This window comes from Anser cygnoides, chromosome 3, assembly GCF_040182565.1.
Source record: "Anser cygnoides isolate HZ-2024a breed goose chromosome 3, Taihu_goose_T2T_genome, whole genome shotgun sequence".
In the NCBI taxonomy this organism is placed as follows: domain Eukaryota; kingdom Metazoa; phylum Chordata; class Aves; order Anseriformes; family Anatidae; genus Anser; species Anser cygnoides.
The window spans coordinates 105,334,988-105,356,403 of NC_089875.1; the positions used below are offsets into that span (position 1 = coordinate 105,334,988).

The 21,416-nt window shown below is 40.9% G+C and overlaps 2 protein-coding genes across 2 annotated transcripts; one reads left to right on the top strand and one right to left on the bottom strand.

Moving 5' to 3' along the window:
• Positions 1–598: 598 nt before the first annotated feature.
• Positions 599–7,302, bottom strand: CMPK2 (cytidine/uridine monophosphate kinase 2). Its single transcript, XM_066994903.1, has 6 exons — positions 7,270–7,302; positions 6,714–6,833; positions 6,477–6,591; positions 5,533–5,734; positions 3,706–3,939; positions 599–1,955 (listed from the first exon to the last, which is right to left on the bottom strand). The coding sequence occupies exons 1-6, from the start codon at positions 7,285–7,287 to the stop codon at positions 1,835–1,837; spliced, it is 810 nt and encodes a 269-aa protein (XP_066851004.1). The 5' UTR covers positions 7,288–7,302; the 3' UTR covers positions 599–1,834.
• Positions 7,303–12,769: 5,467 nt separating this feature from the next.
• Positions 12,770–21,272, top strand: RSAD2 (radical S-adenosyl methionine domain containing 2). Its single transcript, XM_013172803.3, has 6 exons — positions 12,770–13,301; positions 13,494–13,655; positions 14,100–14,329; positions 15,160–15,309; positions 17,337–17,369; positions 17,902–21,272. The coding sequence occupies exons 1-6, from the start codon at positions 12,929–12,931 to the stop codon at positions 18,064–18,066; spliced, it is 1,113 nt and encodes a 370-aa protein (XP_013028257.3). The 5' UTR covers positions 12,770–12,928; the 3' UTR covers positions 18,067–21,272.
• Positions 21,273–21,416: the final 144 nt, after the last annotated feature.

Sequence of the window (21,416 nt, forward strand, 5' to 3'; positions counted from 1 at the left end):
TAGGGTGAAGAGTCGAGTACTATAGTCATATATGTTTAGCATGTACTTCATTAAGTTCATTATCATATTCAGAGTGTTAATTTTTATATTCATTTTATACTTAATGAAGCAAAGGTTTTACTCAAGCACCATGGCCCTTGAGATTCTGTTCTGCCACCAAAACACGGCCATCCAGCCAACACAAGACTCCCTCCTTCAGCAGCCTCTCACACCAAGCCTGCAGACTTCCATCCACAAATTTTGTGTCAGAGATAAACAAGAACAAGCTGCCCAACTCCCCTTTGCCCAAGGCTGGTGGTTATCAGTAAGGCTAAAAAGCCCAACTCCTCTCCACAATGCTATGCTTGGCATTCCTCAGGCCAAGTGATCTCTTACCTGGAAAAGCTAGGGCTACAAAATGTTTAGGGCATATTATTGGTACACTAGTCATCCATGTGTAGTGATACCCTCTAGACGTGGATTTCCTTTATCCAGAACTGAATACCTATATGCTTCATAATATTTCTAAAATAAGTGTATCACCTACAACTATGTATTTCTAGCTAGCAAGAGCAGAAAATCCCAAGGCTACACAAATAACACACCAAATGCAGCAGTATATATTAGCAGTATGTAGAAATTTATATTAGCATCATATACTCACAAATATCAAACAGTGCATGAATAAAATGTATTTAAATTAAGAGCATTCTGTTTCTAAGATTTTCTTTGTACCACTTTCCATATAGAGATTGGATATAGTGAATGCAATACTGAGTTCAGTTTTATTTACAAGATGGATTAATTGATAATTGCACTTGCTTAACACAGGAAAGTAAGCATAAACAGAGTTTCAAATCAAATTGCATTTTAGTTGTGTTCTTTCTGGAACTGCAGTTTATTTCTGACCTCCCAAAGGCTTATCCATATGTATTGTTTTATACTTAGGAGCAATAGTGAAACAAATGAATATAAAAATAAGCCTTTGCAGATCTGAAGTCTTGCTGGTATCCTGCGTTCACATTCAACGTGGGGAGAACAAAAAAAAAAAACACAAAAAAAACACAGAGTGAAAAGGCACAATTGTTCTCATAGCTCCAATTCTCTACATTTTTTCATTTAACATTCCCTCAAAAGAACGAAAACTCACCTTAATAAACCTATTAATAGGATAGAGAAACTGTTTTTTGAAAAAATATTTAAACAATCATTTATAAAATATATTTAACCTCTGTTTCTAACATGTCAGAATGCTTTTTCCCTCTGAAAAGAATTGGCATTTCCTTTGCATATGTTGACAAGCTTGGACTTTATTTCTTTGAGTCCTAGATACTTAGAAGCCCTTATTTATGAGAAATTTTTTCCAGGATGCCCATCACAGCAGCAGGTGCTCATCTGCTAGTCCAGTAAGCAACACTGGAATGATCCTAAAAGTTGTGATCATTTTATTGCTTTACTGCTGGATTACCTTTCAGCTTCTTCTTGCACTTCTAATGCTCCTGCTGCAATCCAATGAATCCTGGTGTGTGGCGAAGGCAGGAGCAGGTTCTCATCATGATGATGATGCAAACCAATAGCATCTTGAAAAGTCAGTGTCAGAAAGCCCTCTCATGTACTTCCTACGAGACCATTTGTGGCTTTACCGGGAATGTTTAACAATGTGTGAGTGCTATTTTGCTTTATAGAGAAAAGTACAGTACATATCAGTGAAAGAGAGAATCTCCCCAGATTACTGTAGACAGATGAAATAAAAGGTTCTTCTGTGGAACAAAATATATCACAGTGCCTTTTCAGCTATCAGATGCAGAGGGGCAATAAAAAGTATCTTTTAGGTGCTAGGGGAGAAAAGTTACTTTCACAAGGCACAGTGTTTTTTAATTAGTTGCAGCACTGTTTTAAGAACCTCTTCCTTTGAGGGGCTGGCATCGACCTCTTGGCACGCAGGATTCATCATCCTTCTGTACGACTCTTCAATTCTAAAAACAAAACAGGAGAAATAAAACTACAAATTGCAGGGATTAGTCATGAGTCTCAGAAGAAAGTGTCAGCACTGAAGAGACATGGGAAAAAAAAAAAAAAAGTGAAGCTAAGAATGAAATCTACTGCAAAGAGCAATAAACCATTAGCAGCTATTACAATAGGAACCCCAAAGTGTAAATTTTCTTTGACAGTGATCAGACCCCTATTGATATTCATATGGCATGGCATTAAAGTATTTCTTTCTTTATGGCTTAGCACTGGAAACTATCCACTATCACAGTACAGTGGGCAGCCTGCTTCTAACCCCTGAGTTAATTTATTTGGAGCCCACTAAGGCGTCTCTGAACTATATGGCATTGCACTGTGTACACGTGCTCACTGACTGATCTCAGCTTTGAGTCACTGGAGAACAGGAGACAGATTACAGGGTTCACACATCATTTAACACTTTACTCTGATTAACTTTGCTAACCAGATGAATACTGGGATGAAATACAGGATGGAAACCTCCTTGCTTAGACTAGAGGCCTTCTCATAATGCAGCACTCTTCCACTTTTAGTCTGAGGATGTGAATGAGGATATGAATATCATTTTCTCTGTTCCCAGAAGAATTAATAATGTCAAACATTCAGGCTGTAAGTTGCAAGACAAATAAAGCAAGACTCTGAATGTTCCCACATCCAGGTTGACATAATTAACAAAAAGAAATAACCAAAGGCTTTCTGGAGGGAATAAGCAACAGAATTAAAACGTGAAAGATCCTTAAATGTCAACATGTTCACTTAGTTCACCCAACCTTATGCAGGTCCTACTGTGTGAACTGAATGTCTGAACAGAGCTGCTGTCAAAATGAAGCCATAGATTTTTATTAAATATATCAACACCAGAAATGTTGAAGCCCTAGAGGTAGGGCTCAGCTTTGAGATTTGTAGATATGGACACCTATATTCAAGTGTTCATATGGAGGTATTTACATAAGCACTAGGTATTCAAGCTCCCACTGTAAACTATGGTGATCTCATTGATATATTTGGTGGTGCCTAGACAGCAATTCAACTCACTCTGAAGGCGGACACCTAGGGCACCATTCAGATGCCTAAACACATGTACTGAATACTGCTTGAGATGACCTGGCCTTTGCCATTTAGCTTCCAGTTGCTGGTCCAGAAAGGGTCCACAGGTGGTGTGTCATACCTGTTAGCCTCATGAAGATGCCTCAGAGTATCAAATGGCTCTAGATATTTATGCTTAGATCACTGGGCACCTAGCAGGTGCTCAACTGAATCACTCTGATGGTTGCATTGACTGTGTTGGCTATACTGGGACCCGAGACACTTAGCACAACTACAGATACCCACAAAAGTAGATCTAGATTTTGTTCTTTTAGTCTACAGCTGAATTCCAGACTTTTCTGGGTTATACTGATTTCCTGTTTCTCAGTTCTAGAACTTTTACATCTCCATCCTTCATGACATGGGTGAGAAAGGCACTACAATACAAGCAAGTAGCAAGTATTTGACTCTGATCTCCTTTGCAAAATGAAATTATTCACATATAGCTTTCAAATACTTTCAATCAGAAATGACAAACTTTACCCTCCTTGTCAGCCATGAATCTTTTCCAAAAAAAAAAAAAAAGTTAAACATATGGGAATCCTTGCCACAGTAATGTAAGCAGAACATTTTGCTGCTGACTCCACAGGAACCAAGGATGCCTCCATCCTCTTATTCCTCGCAAAATTATACCTTTGGCGAAACAAGCTGTTAGCTTCCATCTCAGCCTCCTCCTTTGTTTTCTCCAGCCCTCGACTCTCAAGTCTCCGGGCTCGCTCCTCAGGGCTGACAGTCAGCAGAAGAACAAGATCAGGTTTAAGCAGATCTTCAGGCCACTGGTACACCCCATCTTGAGCTGGTGGAAGATTTTGGACATCCCCATTTATTTCAGTGGCTATTGTATAAGCAGCTGTGCTGTGCCAGTATCTGTCAAGAAAATACAGAATGGAAAGAGACATTTTAGAAAGCACACTAATTCTTCAGTAATGTAGAAGGAAGGTGGCAATATAATCACAAGTGCAAAAGGGACTAGGTAGGTGAAACTATGAGTTGAAGGCTATTGCAAGGACCAATTCTGTGCCAGCTATTATTTCTTAAAATAGCATTACTACTTAATAATAGTCAGACTTACTGTGAATTAAGATTTAAAAGGTATGGTAGAACTTACACATTAGGCAAAGTGCTCCAGATACTCCCTTCAAAAGAAAGTCTTCTCGTATAATGAGAGAGACCAAAAGGGCAGTCACATTATACATCCAAATACAGTACTCAGAGTCCCCTTGTTTGTAGTTCCCATCCCACTTTATGCAACAAATTTAGCAGAGAGCATGCAGTCTTCAACCACACGTGAATGAAGACATGTTTTATTAATGGTTATGTATTTCACATGCAATTAACGTTCCTGCCACTACAAGGCACTGTATTATATACACTGTAGTGGTTTTGAAGTGGGCTAAAAATAGCGTTCACAGATACACAAACAAATTCTCTGTGTGTGCATGGGGTAGAGAGGTTATAGTACATCTACTGAAACAAGCCTGGAGTTTCAAAGTACATCTAGATATTCCTTATTAAGAGTAATACTGAAAGCTGTGTACACAGTGAACACAAGAATAGACACAAATAAAACAAAAAAGGGGGAAGCAGACTTCTGGCTTTACATCCACAAAAAGTAAGTCAACTTAAAATTTGGTCACTCTGAACCACTCAGACAAGATCAGCAGCCCTCAAAGCCCTGCTGCGGTGCAGGTTGCACGGGCCATGCCTCCATTCCTGACTGAATATACACTTGTCATATGTGCCAAAACCAGTTATAAGAATTGGGGTCCACAATATAAAAAGTTTGTAAAGATACTCAAAAGTGTCCAGAGGAGGACAACAAAGCTGGTAACAGGGCTGGAAGGCATGTCCTGTGAGGAGAGGCTGAGGACACTTGGAGAGTCTGGAGAAGAGGAGGCTGAGAGGTGGCCTCACTGCTCTCTGCAACTACCTGAGGAGGGGAAGCTCAGAGGGAGATGCTGGTGTCTGTTCTCTGGGAACCGATGACAGGATGCATGGAAATGGCACAGAGCTGTGCCAGGGGAGGGTCAGACAAGGTATTAAGAAAAAAATATTTACCATGAGGGTGGTCAAACACTGGAACAGGCTTCCTAGAGAGGTGGTTGATGCCCCATGCCTGTCAGTTTTCACAAGGCATTTGGACTATGACCTCATTAATATGCTTTAACTTTTGGGTAGCCCGGAAGTGGTCAGGCAGTTGGACTTGATGGTTTTTGGAGGTTCCTTCCAACTGAAATATCGTATTGTATTGTATTGTATTCTATTCTATGCCATGCCATGCCATGCCATTCCTTCCCATTCCTTTCCATTCCATTCTATTCCATTCTATTCCATTCTATTCCACTGACATAAATTCCTCACCTGACTTATTATACATATTACTCTTCAGAAGACTTAATGTTTATACAATTAATTAAAAAAAAAAAAAAAGATATAAGAGGTCTTCTTAAATATACAAACCTGTCTACAATCACAGGTGCCTGAGTGGATGCTTTTGCTATTTCTGAAGCAAGGATGTAGTTGCCCGCAGCATAAAATGCCCTTCTAATGGGTGTTGGCTCATCATCAAATATCGTCCTCCACTGGCTGATGCAAGCTGGTGGAGACCTTAACAGAATGGCATCCAGGGCATCCTTAACAGCCTGGGTTACAGTGGTTTTGCCTGCATTTCATTTACAGAAGGAAACATTTGTTATATTACACATTAGATAAAACTGGCTTTTAAAAACTGAAAAGTGATCTGATTTTTTCACTTGAAGTACATGTTCTGACCCCCAGCCATGAAACCTGAGTATCTCGTGATAAGGTTTTCAGTGGAAAATGATTATGAGGCTGGTTCAAAGATTATGACTCCACTTCCTACTCTGGGTCTTCCTCCCCTCCCTCCTTTAAATGAGTTATGAATGGCAATCTCTCTATATATCCTTTCACAGTATTTTTCTAGGAGATGTTGCCAATACTTGCTTTTTAAAAGGGATTTTCAGTTCTCTTTAACTGAAAATGCAGAAAACAAAGTTATTCAGAGACAACTCATATTTCTCTCGGAGACAAACTGCTGCCACTTTCCCCAACTGCCATTATTTTAGTTCCACCAGTTTAGTTTACTCACCGGTAAAAACATGCTTTATAATCTGCACAAGAAATAAATCTACTTTCCAGTACGCCACACTTTGTGTTTTTTTATTACATATATGAGGAATTCAACCACTGAATGAAAATTCGTGTGGACTGCTAGATACTTCACAAGTAAGAGAAGACAGGTATCTATAACAGCTAAGTACAGATGTCACGAGTTTCCAGCACTTCTTGACATTTTAAGCATTGGGGGGGGGGTGACAGTCACAGCGGTTGCTCTTCCCACCAACTTCTCACCTACAGCTCTTCCCCTCCCGCTGCTCTCCTACCTGTGGCATCCAGCCCTTCAAAAACCACGACGGGGAAATGTCCCTTGCGCTGCTGCTCGGTGCACTTCTCCAGGATGGCGAGCACCTCTCTGGCCTCCGGGATCCGCGCTGCGCACTGCAAGGAGAGACCAAAACCTTGGCACCCATACACCCATACGCCGTGCCGGCTGCTCTAGCAGATCCCTGTGAAAGCCGGGGGCCCCCCACAACCCCGCAGCCCCCCCGGTGGGCGCTCACCTCCTGCAGGCGGTCACAGACAGCCGGGACAGCGGCAGGCAGGGCACGGCGGAGGGGGTCCTGTGGCCCCCGGGCGCAGCTCCGCAGCATCGCCGCTCGCAGCCTGGGAGCAGAGCCAACCTGTTTCAGAGGAGGCAGAGAGAAACGAGAATCGAAACTTACCGCACCAACCGGGAAGGCACGTGTCATTGGGGAAAAGCAAACACTGAGGCTCAAGGAGGCTGGTCCTACACTGCTCCCTCCCCCCGAGGTTGGAGAGTCACCGGAGCGCTCCCCGTGGGAAATCGCTCTGTGCAGGCTGGCTGTGGACGGGGTGGAAATGAAAGGAAAATATATAAATAAATAAATAAATAAATAAATAAATAAATAAATAAATAAGATGGCGACAAATAGTTGTTTGTACATTTTGTGACAGCTGCCGTGAGTGACGCAGTCCAAAATGTGGATTTCACATTTTGCAAATGTGTAACTTGAAAAGCAGGATAAACTGCAGCTCTGCAGAATCCCACTTCTCCCTTTCAATAGCTGGAAAACTGCCACCTATGTGATAACTAACCTTAAGCTTCTCATGCATCTCCTGAAAGAATATAGAAGAGATGCTCACTCTGCAAGAGAGTCCTCAGAAACTCAACGTCTTCCTCTGGTCAGCTCGAAGCACGTTGCACAAATATTTGTTTAGCAGCTCTGCAGGGGGAAGGCTGGGCCAGAGGAGGAACTGGGAATACAGCTCCAGAGGCTCTTCAGCTGTAGCAGCAGGTGCCAAACTGGCTCTTGGCAAGGTGAAACGTGCCCTTTTCACATAAGCAAACTCCTGTGTTGTTCCACGTCACTCAGATACACGGAAGCTGCTGGGCGCAGATGCCAAAAGACACAGGGCAATGTAATAAACCAAAAGATGGTAATTTTAATAACATAACAATACGCACTACTGAGTCAGATTAGTGCTTGCTCTAGCCCAGTATTTTGTCTCCAGCACCAGTAGAATGACATGCTGTACATAACCCTGGCTTCTCTGTGGTGTCTTAGTCCTCATGCTCCTCTAGCATCCACAGTCACCAGATGAGGAATGTTAGACAGCAAATCTTCACTTCTTCCTTTTTAGCACCAATTTATGGACCCTCGCTCTATAAATCTGTCTAAATACGTTTGTGACACCACAACGGAGTCCACCTCCACAAAACCCTGTGGTGTCCAGTTTCAGCAGTGTATATCCCGTGGTGAAAAAACAACTTTCTCTGATCTGTTTAAAACTCATATCCTACTTATTTCAGCAAGTGTCCCCTTCTGATGAAATTGCTGGCTTTGGTAAATAACAGTTCAACACTCAGGTCAACAGTTCAAACACCTTCATGATTTTGTAAGGCTCACTCAGATGTCCCCTTCAGCTTTAGCATGTCTGAAGTGAGAGCCCCCTCAGCTGCTCCATTACCTTGATCATTTTGGTTACAATGATAACTTCTTTAACACCATGAGGTCCTGCTGAGATGTGGAGACCTGAACTGTACCACTGCTCAAGTTATAGCTGATATATGTACAAAGTTTTCACAGAACAGTGAAGTAAGGCCATCTCTCTTGTTCTCAGTACTTTTCTAGATAGTACTAAGTTTTTGTTGACTTTTTGAGCTGCTGCCTTCCACAGAGCAAATGGTTTCAGAAGGGTAACTGCAGCGACTCTGAGATCTCTTTCTGGAAATCTAAGTGCCACTACTGAGCTCAGCACTATGTAAATATGGTTTTGATTAGTTTTTCTTGCATGCACTGTGTTACGTTTCTCTGCACAGAAGATTATCTGCCCCAGTTTTGTTAATTCAGTTTTATGAGGGCTAGTTGGCTTGCAGCCAAGTTTCAGTTGAAAAGCTGACCTTATTACTCACTGACCTATCAGTTTTATTATTCCTCTGTTTTCCTGGTTTCCAGATGCCACTGTTGCCTTTCCCTGATGACTAAATGAGAAATGTTTACTATCATTTTCTGTTTTCCACTCCCACTGCCTTGATCTGCTCCTGTTTACAGGCATTCCTGAACCAAGTAGCTGGAATTTCTTTTCCTATTCATAGCATGCTTATGAGATCACCTATAATAGGTGTGACTTCTGCCCTATTGGCTATTTACTTAAAACATTACTTTGTGAAAGATTCTAGGCATTTCCCACCAAATTATGCAGAAACAGTTCAGGTAAAAATAGAGGAGGGCTGAGTTGCCTTTCATCTGCAAGACAGATCTTTGTATTAAAAAACTGTATAAAGTATAAATCTGTTCTGAAATTAACTTATTAAGTATTTTTTGGTTTCTTCAAGAGGACTTTTATCATTTTTGTCCTTCTGTATAATAGGAAATGAAATACCTAAGTGCATAGTTCTGTAATGTAAATAAATGGTTGAGATACAAGGCAGGAAATAAGGGGTATTTCTTAATTTGAAGGCCCATAAGTGCATAAGTACATAAAATACATGACTAAAATATAGCTGTTTTCATGTAGAATAAAGGGCTTCAGTGAAGGGCCCTTCAGTAAAAGTAAAAGTCTGGGCATAAGATCTCAAGAGCACAGAAGTTAGTATAGTGTTAGGCCAGAGACCCTGCTCTCCTGCCCATGACAATGGCCAGGCCCAGATGTTCAGAGAAGAGTATAGAAAGGACACAGAAGGATCCTTCTTCCAGCTTCTTTTGCCACTGTTTGAAGTCATCTGTTCTTGTACTTTCTGAGCTCCAGATCATGTACAGCCCATGTTGTATTAAGGGCCTGTGGTGGACCTCTTACAAATGTTCCTGATCTGTACCTATAATTATATGGTGTGTTTGATAACTTGATTGCATGTGGGTTATAACTTCTATTTGGTAATTTCAGTGGGAACCCCTCAGCTTCATGTGTCCCAGGGAGGGATGAGTCACTCCAAGTACTAGTCCTTGACCAAATCCCATTTATGGTTACGGCAGATGCAACGGGGAGATCATTTCCACCTGGGAGTGGAGCAGCAAGCAAAACAGTTACTGAGTGCTAAAAACTCCAGATGCCATTGCATGACTTGCCTGCTTGTCCTTGGATTATTTCTGGTCATGTCATGCCTCACAGGTGACGTGGTAATGGCTCCTCCTTACATCAGGTGGAGAAGTCACATATTAAAAATATTATTTATATTACTGCTTCATGTTGGCAATTTGCTTTCCCTGGGAAGATACTGTTTTGCTAGAACTGTGAACTAGCCACAATGGAGAAAGCAATTGCTGTGTTTGATTAAGTAAAATAAAAATAAAAAATAATTAAAAAAGATAAATAATAGATTATTATTTTAAATTTTTGTTTTTGCTTTTCTAGCAAGTAGGGACTACTGCTGCATTATTCATGTTTATCCAGATGGATCCTTCTATGCCAGTTGTGTGTCTATCTACCATCCAGTTTACCACTAATACCAATATTCGATCATTTCTGCAAAATTATATGTATGTTGAAAACATTTTTTTGATGTAAATTAAATGAACTGAAACATATCGAGTACCAGCATGCCAACCTCCCATGCCCCACAGGGGGCATGTCCAGGTTTGGGTTTAGTTTGCAGTGACAATCAGACATGGGCTTTACAGGTAGTGCAGAGAGTGTAATCTGAAAACATACTCAGCTGAGGCAAAAATAGAGAGAGCTTTTATAATTGCCATTGACTAAGAATGCACAGAGAAAATTATGAAGAACAGGAAGTCTTAAGTATGTTTTAGTGGTAAGCTCTCCATACTCAGCTGAGGCAAAAATAGAGAGAGCTTTTATAATTGCCATTGACTAAGAATGCATAGAGAAAATTATGAAGAACAGGAAGTCTTAAGTATGTTTGAGTGGTAAGCTCTCCATACTTTTTGTTCCTTGAAACAGAGATCCTCTCTTTCAAAAAACCACAGTTCAAAGATGGTCACCTGTTGGTGTACTGATTCATTGAGCAACACTGTTCTGACATACTCTTGGAGTCATTTTGTATCAGGTGTAAGTCTTGTGTTGAGCCAAACTGGTAATCAGCAAGGACTTTAACAGATTTTGGAAATGAAATATCTTGAAGTTTGTAAGTTTATTTGCCTATCCAGCTGAGGCAGTAGGCAACAAGCCCAGGAGAAAGGCTGCAGTAGGTCTAAGTCACTCTGCCAGCTTCATGGCTATCCAGTCAATATTCTGTGCAGAAGGCCAAGTCAATATTCAAACGTGCAGAAGACCAAGGAAGTTTCTGAGACAAGTGATAATTTGTCACCTGCAATGAGATCTCTATGCAAAGCTAAACACAGAGATTGTGAACTTGGTGGCATACGTGTACAGATACACACACACACACACGTATACACACAGACACGACACACAGAGTATTTCCTGAGAGTTTCCTGAGTATTTCCACAAGTGGAAGTCTTGAGATTGTCTTCAAGATCTTATACCTACCACAAGTATTCTCAGTAAAAGATTTTCAACTCAAAGGAGAGAGAAAATTATACTCCCTATTAGCTGTGTTGGCTCAACATGACATGAACAAAAGTTAGAAATGAGCTAAGAGAGGAATTTGAATTGGGGACAGAGAAGATACAAAATGGGAGAAAGTTCCTAACATGAAGCAGAAGGGATATATGAGTGATAGGGGAGCAGAGGGTACCAGAAAAGTCTGCTTTCATCCTTAAGCTCGTGCCTTACACAAACCTGAAGGAACTTGAAAGGCACATTTCTCCTGTAGGTAACTCATTGAATTAGTCTCTACTGATAAACTCTGAGACAATTTTGGAAAGTCTCAGGAGCTGAGATATTTTCCATCATGCTGCAACCATCCATTTGCGAGGTGGCATTATTAAGGCTAGATACAGCAAGAAGCCTCCCTCACTGGCATGAATTGTTTCCAGCAAGGACCAGCTGATAGAGAAACTGAATACTGGCTGAATGGGAAAACCTGAATCCATATTATGGTCCAGACATTAATGGGATGGTAGATCAGCTCTAGGAAAGCAAAGGAAAGGTGATGGAAAATTATGGATAGTGTGTAAGAGTACTCATTAACATACAGGAAACATTTTTATTCATAAGTAAGTATTGTTTCCCATTAGAAATAGCGAACAAGATTAACCTAGTTCTTCAACCCCTTTCTCAAGAGGACAAAAAAAAAGTCAACATAAGTACAAGACTGTCCCACTATGTTAGTCGTTCTGGCAGGTAAATGTGTAGGGGATTGAAGCTCTAATTTTTTGCTAGAGCCATCATGCAGCTGGTAAGTGCTGGAATTCAAGTGTGAATCAAGTGGGATTCAAGTGTACCTTGGCAGAACTGGTGACACTAAACTGGCCACGCAAAAACGAGGACAGCGTGACTGAGGGAGGCACAGCGCGTGTGGTGTAGGTGCTGTGCTGTAGGATGCTGTTACATATAGGTGCTGTGATGTAGGTTGCTCCCGTCTTGGTAATTAGCTGTTGTGCCACCAAGGACTCAAAGAAGATAGGAATTGTCTGCTTGGCCCTGCTCTCTCCTGATCCTATCAATTTGGGGCACTTATTTGCCCCTACACTGTGCTACCCCAGGCAGCTGCCACATTTTCTGCTATTAAAGCTAACCTATATTCAACTTGGTGCAGTAGCTTTGCTGGAGGTGTTTTAGGCAGTATATGAGACCAAGAATTAAGACACATTTCGGTATTTTCTTTTCACGACTCTGCGGAAGTCATTGGGCTCCCAAACCTTGACTGCTCTGCACTGCAAACCTCTTTAAGCCTCCCAGAGCTCACGGCCCTGGGCTGAGAAGGATGTGACACAGTTCAGCAAGCACAGCTTTCACCCTGCTTCCCAAGCCTCGCATCCTGACCCGCTGGAAGAGCACAGTGCCACTGAGACCACTCACATCAGGGGGTCCTCGGGCGCTGGAAGTGCCCCAGCCTCCAACGGGGGGGCAGCGGCCACACCAGGGCAGGAGGTGTTTCTGGTGAAGCCGCTCAGGGCGGAGAGTCCGTGGGCTGGAAGAAGCAAAGCAAGAGAGCAGAAGTGGCTCGGCGCCAAGTTTCCGTTCAGCGAGAAAGGAAAGCGAAACCCAGCGCTTCCCCGCGGCATGGCACGGCACAGCGCAGCGGGGCGGGACGGGATGGGGCTTTTAAGAGACGAGCTCCGGGCTCCTCTCTGCAGCGTGCGAGCCGAGCCGAACCGGGTCGAACCGAGCCTGATCGAGCCGAGCTGAGCCGTGCTGAACCTACCCCAGCCGTGCCGAGCCGAGCCGAGCCATGCATCTGGGCGTGCTGCTCCGCCTGCCGCTGGCGCTGTCGCGGGCAGTGCTGGCGGCGCTGCGAGGACGGCTGGGCGCCCTGTGTTGGAGCCTGGCGCCTCTGTACCTGTCTCTGTCCCTGCCCTTGTCCCTGTCCCTGCCCGGCTGGCGACGGGGACCGGTCCCCAGCCCCGCCGCCCCTCCGCCCCCCCGCCGGGAGCGGGAGCAGCGGGACCAGCGGGACGAGGCGGCCCCGACGCCCACCAGCGTCAACTACCACTTCACCCGGCAGTGCAACTACAAGTGCGGCTTCTGCTTCCACACCGCCAAGACCTCCTTCGTGCTGCCCCTGGAGGAGGCTAAGCGGGGGCTGGAGATGCTCAAGGAGGCGGGTGAGCCCGGGGGGACACCTGGGACGGCTGGGGAGGGATGCGCAGTCGCCGTAATCAGGACCAAGTGGTGTCCAAGAAGTTATCCCTGTAACTGTCATGCTCGGGGTTCCCTCTTAATATCGGGCACCGTATTGGAGGGGAGCGCTCCATAGGCAGTCAGGCTCACAGCAGCTTTCTTTGGTCCTTTTCTAGGAATGGAGAAAATTAATTTCTCGGGAGGAGAACCGTTTCTTCAGGACAGAGGCGAATTTGTAGGCCAGCTTGTCCAGTTCTGCAAAGAGGAGCTGAAGCTGCCAAGTGTCAGCATCGTTAGCAACGGCAGCCTGATTAGAGAGCGGTGGTTCAAGAAGTACGGTAAGAGAAAATCACTGCACAGGAGTGCTGGTGTGGTTTGGGAGCCTTGTTGGGGTAGCCTCATGGAAAGATGGGAGTCTTGCTCTCAGTGCAAGCGGGAGATGGTTTGTTTGGAGTTCATTGACAGTACCTGCAAACCAAGAGTAACTACCCATGAAATATTGTTAATTACATGATCTGAACAGATTCAGTTTGTTATATTGCCTCTCTGGTATAATAGTGTAATAAAATAATAGCTCAGAACATCACCATAAGGCTAGAAAGGAGAGGGCATGCATTTTGAAGATGCCACTGCTGTGGCTTTTGTGGTTCATGTGATGACTCCACAGAACTGTACTTGGGTGGCACTTCGTGACAGATCACAAGGAAGTGAAAATGGGCAGACTCCTGACAACTTTCAATTAAAGAACTGACTACTAATCAACTTTTAAAACTTGTTTTCAGGTAAATATTTGGACATTCTGGCAATTTCATGTGATAGTTTTAATGAGGAGGTCAACGTTTTAATCGGCCGTGGTCAAGGAAAGAAGAACCATGTGGAAAATCTGCATAAACTGAGACAGTGGTGCCGCGAGTATGCTGTTGCTTTCAAAATAAATTCCGTGATCAACAGATTTAATGTTGAGGAAGATATGAATGAGCAGATCATGGCACTCAACCCTGTGCGCTGGAAGGTAAGAAAGCAGCGTGTAGTGTAGGTTTCATGTTCAGTGAAAGATAAGGATGAAGTGAATTTCTGGAGTTCTCTGCACCTCTAATAACCTCAGGCAGATCTCCAGCTCCAGCTTGGGGTGGTGTTAGTGGACTTCTCAGTATTACATGGTGTTGCAATGGGTTGTCACTCTTTCTGAACTTAAATGGGGCCCAATATATCAAGAATATTTTCTGTTGTGACATTTATACTTAGTTTCCTGGGGTTTCAGAGCATGTTGATGGAAAAGGCACATTTTTTTCTCCAAAGTCTCGTCTGTATGATTTGTCATGTAGAAGGAAGCCATTCAGTAGACAAACTGTTTTGTTTCTGGGGAGTCTTCTCTATATTTTCTGCAGTTATCTGATGATAGCTGAATTTACAGTCCCTAATCAAGTTAAAGTCATAAAGGATACAGATTGACTTGATAGTCTGCAAGGCACGTAGTACTTATGACATTTTTAATATAGCCATACTAATTTAGGTTCAATCAGAAGTTTGTTTGGGCTTTGATTATCAGTGCCCTTATTAAGAACAAAGCAGTTAAGATTTCTGTGGAAATCTGGTTAGGAGCCATGACTGTGTAATTACATTTAGAACTATGCAATGGTCATTTGCTAAAAATAAATCTGCACTGTATCCTTTGCATAGGATTCACTTAATCACAGTTTCTATCAGTGTGGCTGCAGTTACAGAAAAATGAAAGACATTGCTACTGAGACAACTGATGGTATTTGTAATAATGGAATAGAATCTGTTATTCTCAAGACAAGTAAAGTCCTAAAATCTTACCAAGGTACCCTTTGTCTTCAGGTGTTCCAGTGCCTGCTCATTGAAGGGGAGAACAGTGGTGATGATGCCCTGAGAGAAGCAGAGAAATTTGTTATCAGTGATGAAGACTTTGAGCAATTCCTGGATCGCCACAAAGATATCTCCTGTTTGGTGCCAGAATCTAATCAGAAGGTAAAACTGAGACAGTCCTTTCATAACTTTATTTTGTGGTTAGCTAGAAAGATGACAAAGACCTAGAAGCTTTCATGGAAATTAACACTTTTCCTATTTGTATTGGGTTAGAAGAGGTACAGTACAATGTAGCACCTGGTTTTGTTACAGTGGAAGCCAAGATTTTTTATTTCCTTTAAGATTTTTTATTGAGCATGATGTTACTAATAGAAGAGTAAAAACTCACTGATCCCAGTCCTGTGGAAGCCAATGAAAATTCTGTCACAGTGTCTTGTGGCCCTCTGAGTTAGCTGGATGTAGAAAGTATCAGCACAAAAAGAGTAGAAACTTTATTTTCCACAACTGAGTTGTGAACTCTAAACAATAGTTAAAACCTCTGGAATTGGATAGGTCTTCCCCACCAGGGCACGTGAGTCTGATAAGGTTGAATATCAATTTAAACACACTTTGTACCATGCGCACAATTTCCTAATAGAGTTTCATCATGACGTTATGCAGTGTCATTGACCCACATGAAGTAAAGAGATCATCCCATTCAGTGCTATATTGGGTACTGAGGAACGAGAACTGGTATTTTTGCCTGACATATCTTACTAGTAACTCTTCCCTAAAGCTGTATTTTTAACATTGTCTATCTGAACTCCTTTGGATTGCATTTTCAGGCAATTTCCTTATTCACAAGGAAACTCCTTGTGCTACTGCATTGCTCAGCATTCAGCTTGCTGAGCTGCCATTTAAGTTAAATTAGCTGCAGTAAAAGACTTCAATGCCTAAGAGTGGAGCCCAGGACCTTTTTTAGATGTCTACAGACCCTACAGAAGGCAGGAGGAAAGTTAAAAATTCACTGTTCCAAAGGTTTATGAACTGAATAAATAGTAAGTTTAGCCAACTTAAGGAATGCCTTAAGTCTACCATCTCTTTCCTTTTCCTCTCCAAAGATTAAGACTCTTCATACACAGCTTACTTCCTCATGTATAGAGAGCTCTCAAGTGAACAGTTTGGGTTGTCTTACTACGTTACACCCTTGTGGCTTTCCTTTCAGAGGAAAGACATCTCTGCTGACCTTAGCCTCAGTGAATAACTCGAGCAGTAAGAAGGTGTCTGAACTGTAAGACTTCAGGCTATCATGGGATACTTCTCCAGTCTTCCTGGTGAAGTTGTGCCACTCAGTTGCAAAAAGTTCCAGATTAGCTGATTAGTCATAGAAGGGAAAAGTAACAGAGAACTGGGGAAGGAGGACGTGTTCAGATGAGAACCTAGAACTTTCTGCTCTTTCAAATTTATTTTCCATTTAAGAAGTCCTACAAAGAAAAAGTAGACATCCTTCAATAAGTTTGGCTCTCTTTTCATGTAGTAGAAGATTTCGTGCTTCTCATTTCCATCAATCCTGTGTAGAAGATGGACACCAAATTGATCAAACAGATTTCTTGCCTTGCACAGCAGCAAATGCCACTAACTCAGAGAATATTTTTTTCTTGGGGAGGTAGGGGGAGCAAGTAGGAGATGACCAGTTAGCTGAGCAAATATGTTAGATTTCTGCTCTTTGTCTATTTCATGGTGCAAACCTGAGAGCTTTTTGATCTGGGAGATTACCACTAATACACCTTTGTGTGCTGGGTTGATAAATAAACACCCTCGCTAAAATAGTCATGTCATTTGTTTGGCAAATAACTTAATCATTCCAGTATGCAAAATAATGTAATTACTGCTGACGTTGAGGTTAATAGCAAACTTGAACATTATTTAGAACAGCTTTATCTAGTTGGGCACCCACATTGAATTTGATGTTTAAGACGTCATATTCAAACAATTGCTATTTTGTTCCTGTATTGAGACATGATAGTAATCCTGTCACTTATCCTTGTAAATTTGATCCAAGCTCACTGAAGTCGTTGGGAAGACACAACCTGGTTCAAAGAAGATTTGTATCAGGCTTTGAAAGAGTAATTGTTTGTCTTGTCCTTGACTTTCTCAAGAGTGGAATTTTCATTTGTATATTAATCTGTTCTTATTTTGATCTATTACAGATGAGGGATTCATACCTCATTTTGGACGAATACGTAAGTCTTTGTTTGATACTTGGTATTTGCATGCTGATACATGCCCATGGTTAACTACAGTTATAACCAGCTTAATTTCCTCTGCATTCTGTAAAATAATGTTTACCATGTACTACAAAGAATACATGTCATTTCTTCGCACAAACATATTGAGAACTGAATATAAGTCTGACCTAAGGAGGAGTTGCCATCAGGTTGCATGCATAATCTTGTGAATCTTAAAGTATAGATGTGTCATTGCTGCTTTTCTGTAATTTAAAAATATAGAATTTGTCCTGAAAGTTAAGTTTCAAAGAGCTTACTTATTTTACACGTAACTGAAGAACAAGCATTTAATCTTCAGGGTTTTTGGTGTGGCTTTGTTTCTGCTAAGGTGTGTCAGTGTGTCTAACCATGAGCCTCTGAGCCATCTAAGGAGTGTTAATACGTTCACATTGGCTTTTGAGGGATTGCAGTGCAAGTTGTTTAATTCTGTAGAAAAATAAAGCTCGTACAGATTAACTTTCTAACGTCTTACCTATTGATTTTCCAGATGCGTTTTTTAAACTGCACAAATGGACGGAAAGAGCCTTCCAACTCTATCCTGGATGTTGGTGTAGAAGCAGCTATAAAATTCAGTGGATTTGATGAAAAGATGTTCCTAAAACGAGGAGGAAAGTATGTGTGGAGTAAAGCGGACATGAAATTGGACTGGTAACTCAATATACTGAGTTGTGACAAGTCCATTCTGTAACGAAAATGTGTGTGTACATGTGTATATGTGTATATGTATATATGTATATAATGTTATTAAGTACAATATGGTATACTATACAGACTGATGTTCAGTGCAATCCTATATTTGAAAGTGTTAAATGTTTTTAGGATGTAGATTATGTTCTTATCTGTTGTTGGGTTGAACATTATCAACTACCTACAGTGTTTTCATATAAATAGATCTCTGAAATCTACCTACTGTTCCGTTGTATGAAGGACTTAAGGGCAAACTGTTAAGATACTGACACACAGGAAGCAGTGTTAAGATAATAGATAAGGTCTGCTGGCAGGAAAACAAACCAAAATTAAAACATAAAAAAAAAAAATAAAAATCTGAAATTCATTATAAACAGCTGTAATGAGTGGTAAGTGGAAACCCCTATCTGGAAATGTTTTCTGCATAGGTCGTTATGGACAGGTTGTTGCAGTTCCTCAGTAGCTCACAAGAGGGCCAACTGGAAGGCCTTTGGAAGCAGCCCTTGTCTTTTTCAGAAGTAATAGAAGGTCAGAATCCAGTTATAATTTTCTATAATAAACAATATATTTAAAAGGAAATCAAGATTAAAAAAAAGACAGTTTTCATGCTTAAAGACTGAACTGTAAAAACATCTGTTGTTTTTCTCCCTCTCTTCCATATACACATATGTTTTTTGCAAAAATGTTGGGAGATGTAATTTTCTCTGAAAACATTTTTTTTTAGTCACGAGAGATTATTACATTTTTCCTAAAACATGAAAGTGAATTTTACTCGATAACAAGAAACTTCTTATTTCACATTGGCAATGACCTTACTTCTAACAAATATTTACAGGGGAAAGAATGTTTGCATTTTATTCATAACTTCCTCCATTTTCCTTTTATCTGCAAATATTGATTTATTATTCTTTATCAGCCTCATACATACAGTTCTGTTGAAGACCTCCTCTGAAATGAATGAATAATATGTAACGTACTTCAGATGCATCTTCTCTTGAATACTGGCACTATTACTCTCATGCTTTTTATTTTGCTAGGGCATGGTGTTACAAACAACTTATATCATGTACCTTTCTTTTAAAGGTTACTTGTTTTTCACTTTTGGCTTGATTGCCAACACACAGATGTTAAGTGAACCTAATTGGGCTTTGTGATAGCTGTCTGTGATTTGAAGAGATGGCAGCACCAACATAAAATAGAAAATAGTTTAAAAAACCTACACAGGCAATAATTAAATATGCTGCCTGATTTCTTGGTCTTCTGACAATTTTATAGCTTTACAGTTACAGTTTTTCAAATGTAACTTGTCCCACCCTTCTAGATCTCTGTATGAAGGGCACAGGGATGAACATTGCACAAAAGAGAAGTGAGCTGGCACTACTCATTCTTACTGTCTGCTGAACTTGATACCTAGATTCATGTGTTTAAATATTTGCAGTTCAGCACACATTTAATGTACAGTGTAGAGAAAATTACACCTTCTTTCCTTTTCCTGTTTGTGTTGGTATTTTTAAACGTTTTTTCAAGAGAAATGTTTTGCATTCACCTAATACACCTTCAAAGTTGAAAGGGAAAACACTTAAAATAGGAGCTGCTACTTCTGAGTAGAAAATGGTGCAATCTCTGAAAACACAGTGAAAATGTTTCAATTTATAATTCCTTCAGTTTCTGTTTTTACTGTCCTGACTGTAACTATACTGTCTCAATGATGCTCTTTTGTCTTTTTTGCATTTCACAAAATAATCACAACACTTCCAATACATTTCAGTATTTTTTTTCTTGTATTAATACTAAGTGACATTTTAAATGTGGCCCACACACATTAACCCCACAGTCTTTTGGCAGCTGTTTCGCTGACCTCAGTTGGAGTTTTGCCTGAGTAGCAACTACAGGCAGCGCAAATTTGTGTAACTGTGGTGGTTGACTTCCTCTGTGTTCCCATTGCTCAAACGTTAAGTCTAGCATCTTCCTCAGCACTGACGCTGCATGATAGAAAAGAAGTATTTTCCTTTGCTGCTGGCTCAGTCCCAGCCTGAGGAAAGATTTAGTGCATCAATGTAGCACTAAATCTACCAGCTTGCTGCTTCTGCAGAAAATGCCAGCTGTATCGCAGCACACAGATGCGAGGCGCACAAACTCCCATTCAGAGCCAGAAATCCTGCCATTCTTCCCCGTGCATTTTTCTCTGTAAATGGCTATTGTTGTGCTGCAAGAGATCCTCTGTGCCTGAGGAGGAAGCTGCAAAATAAACAGAAGGTAGCTGAAAACATGAAAATGCATTAAATAGTTTAAATGTTAAGACACTGAAGATGGCTTTTATCATAAGGCTCGCATTTCTTATTTCTTAAAATTTTAAGGAATTTACATTGCATCTTGCTACCATACGTAATTAAGGAAATGTGTTTGCTCTGTATGATACTCTTTTCCAAAGAAAATGCCAGTTGTGTACATTTCAAATGAAGAATTTGACTAAAACAATTTGACAACACATTGAAGTTAATAAATAGCTATTGGTATTTTAATATGCAAAATTTGTTTTTGTGTGAAAATAATAACAAAAAAGTTGGCTGCATCTCGATTAACCTGTATATATATACATATTTTAATCTGTAAACATAGTTCATGTTGGACTAAAAAATGGATTTGAGGCTTTTATTTTGTACTTGGGCCTAACTTCAGCATGGAACTAGAGGAATAATACTGAATTCAATAGGGGTACTCCCAGACTGAAAGATTACATGCGCATTGTGACCCTGAAGAGTCAGGATTTAAATTTAAGTCCTGTAAACACAGATATGCTTGATTGTATTTTCATGTGTAATCCCGTAGTACTGCAGCTGAGCAGTTGCTAAAAATGCTGGATCAGGCAGTAACTTACATTGCCGTTTACTAGCATTATGCAGCTGTTCATATTTTAAAAATTTGTAGAGATGAAAGTTTGGGAGAATGAATTGATTCAGTAAAGAAGTGAATGTACGCATGAATATACCTTGAGTAATGAATAAAACTGTCATTTAAGATGCATTTTACAGTGCCCTCTTTTTCAATGTGAAAGAAGCTTAATGTATTTGAATGCTGAGATGAAGTTTTGAATGATACTGCCACATAACTTGAGCTAGGTATTTTATATGAATATGTTGCACATTGCAATAAATGTTTCTGTTTTCTTAAGTTTGTCTGTAATTTCTTTCTTATAAAACAAAACAGAACAAAAACAGAGCCACAATAGCTGAATGTATGACTGCATTCACAAGAGAGCTGTAATTCAGGATGAAGCCTCTATTTAGCACCGGGGTCTGCTTGCGCGGCGCCAAT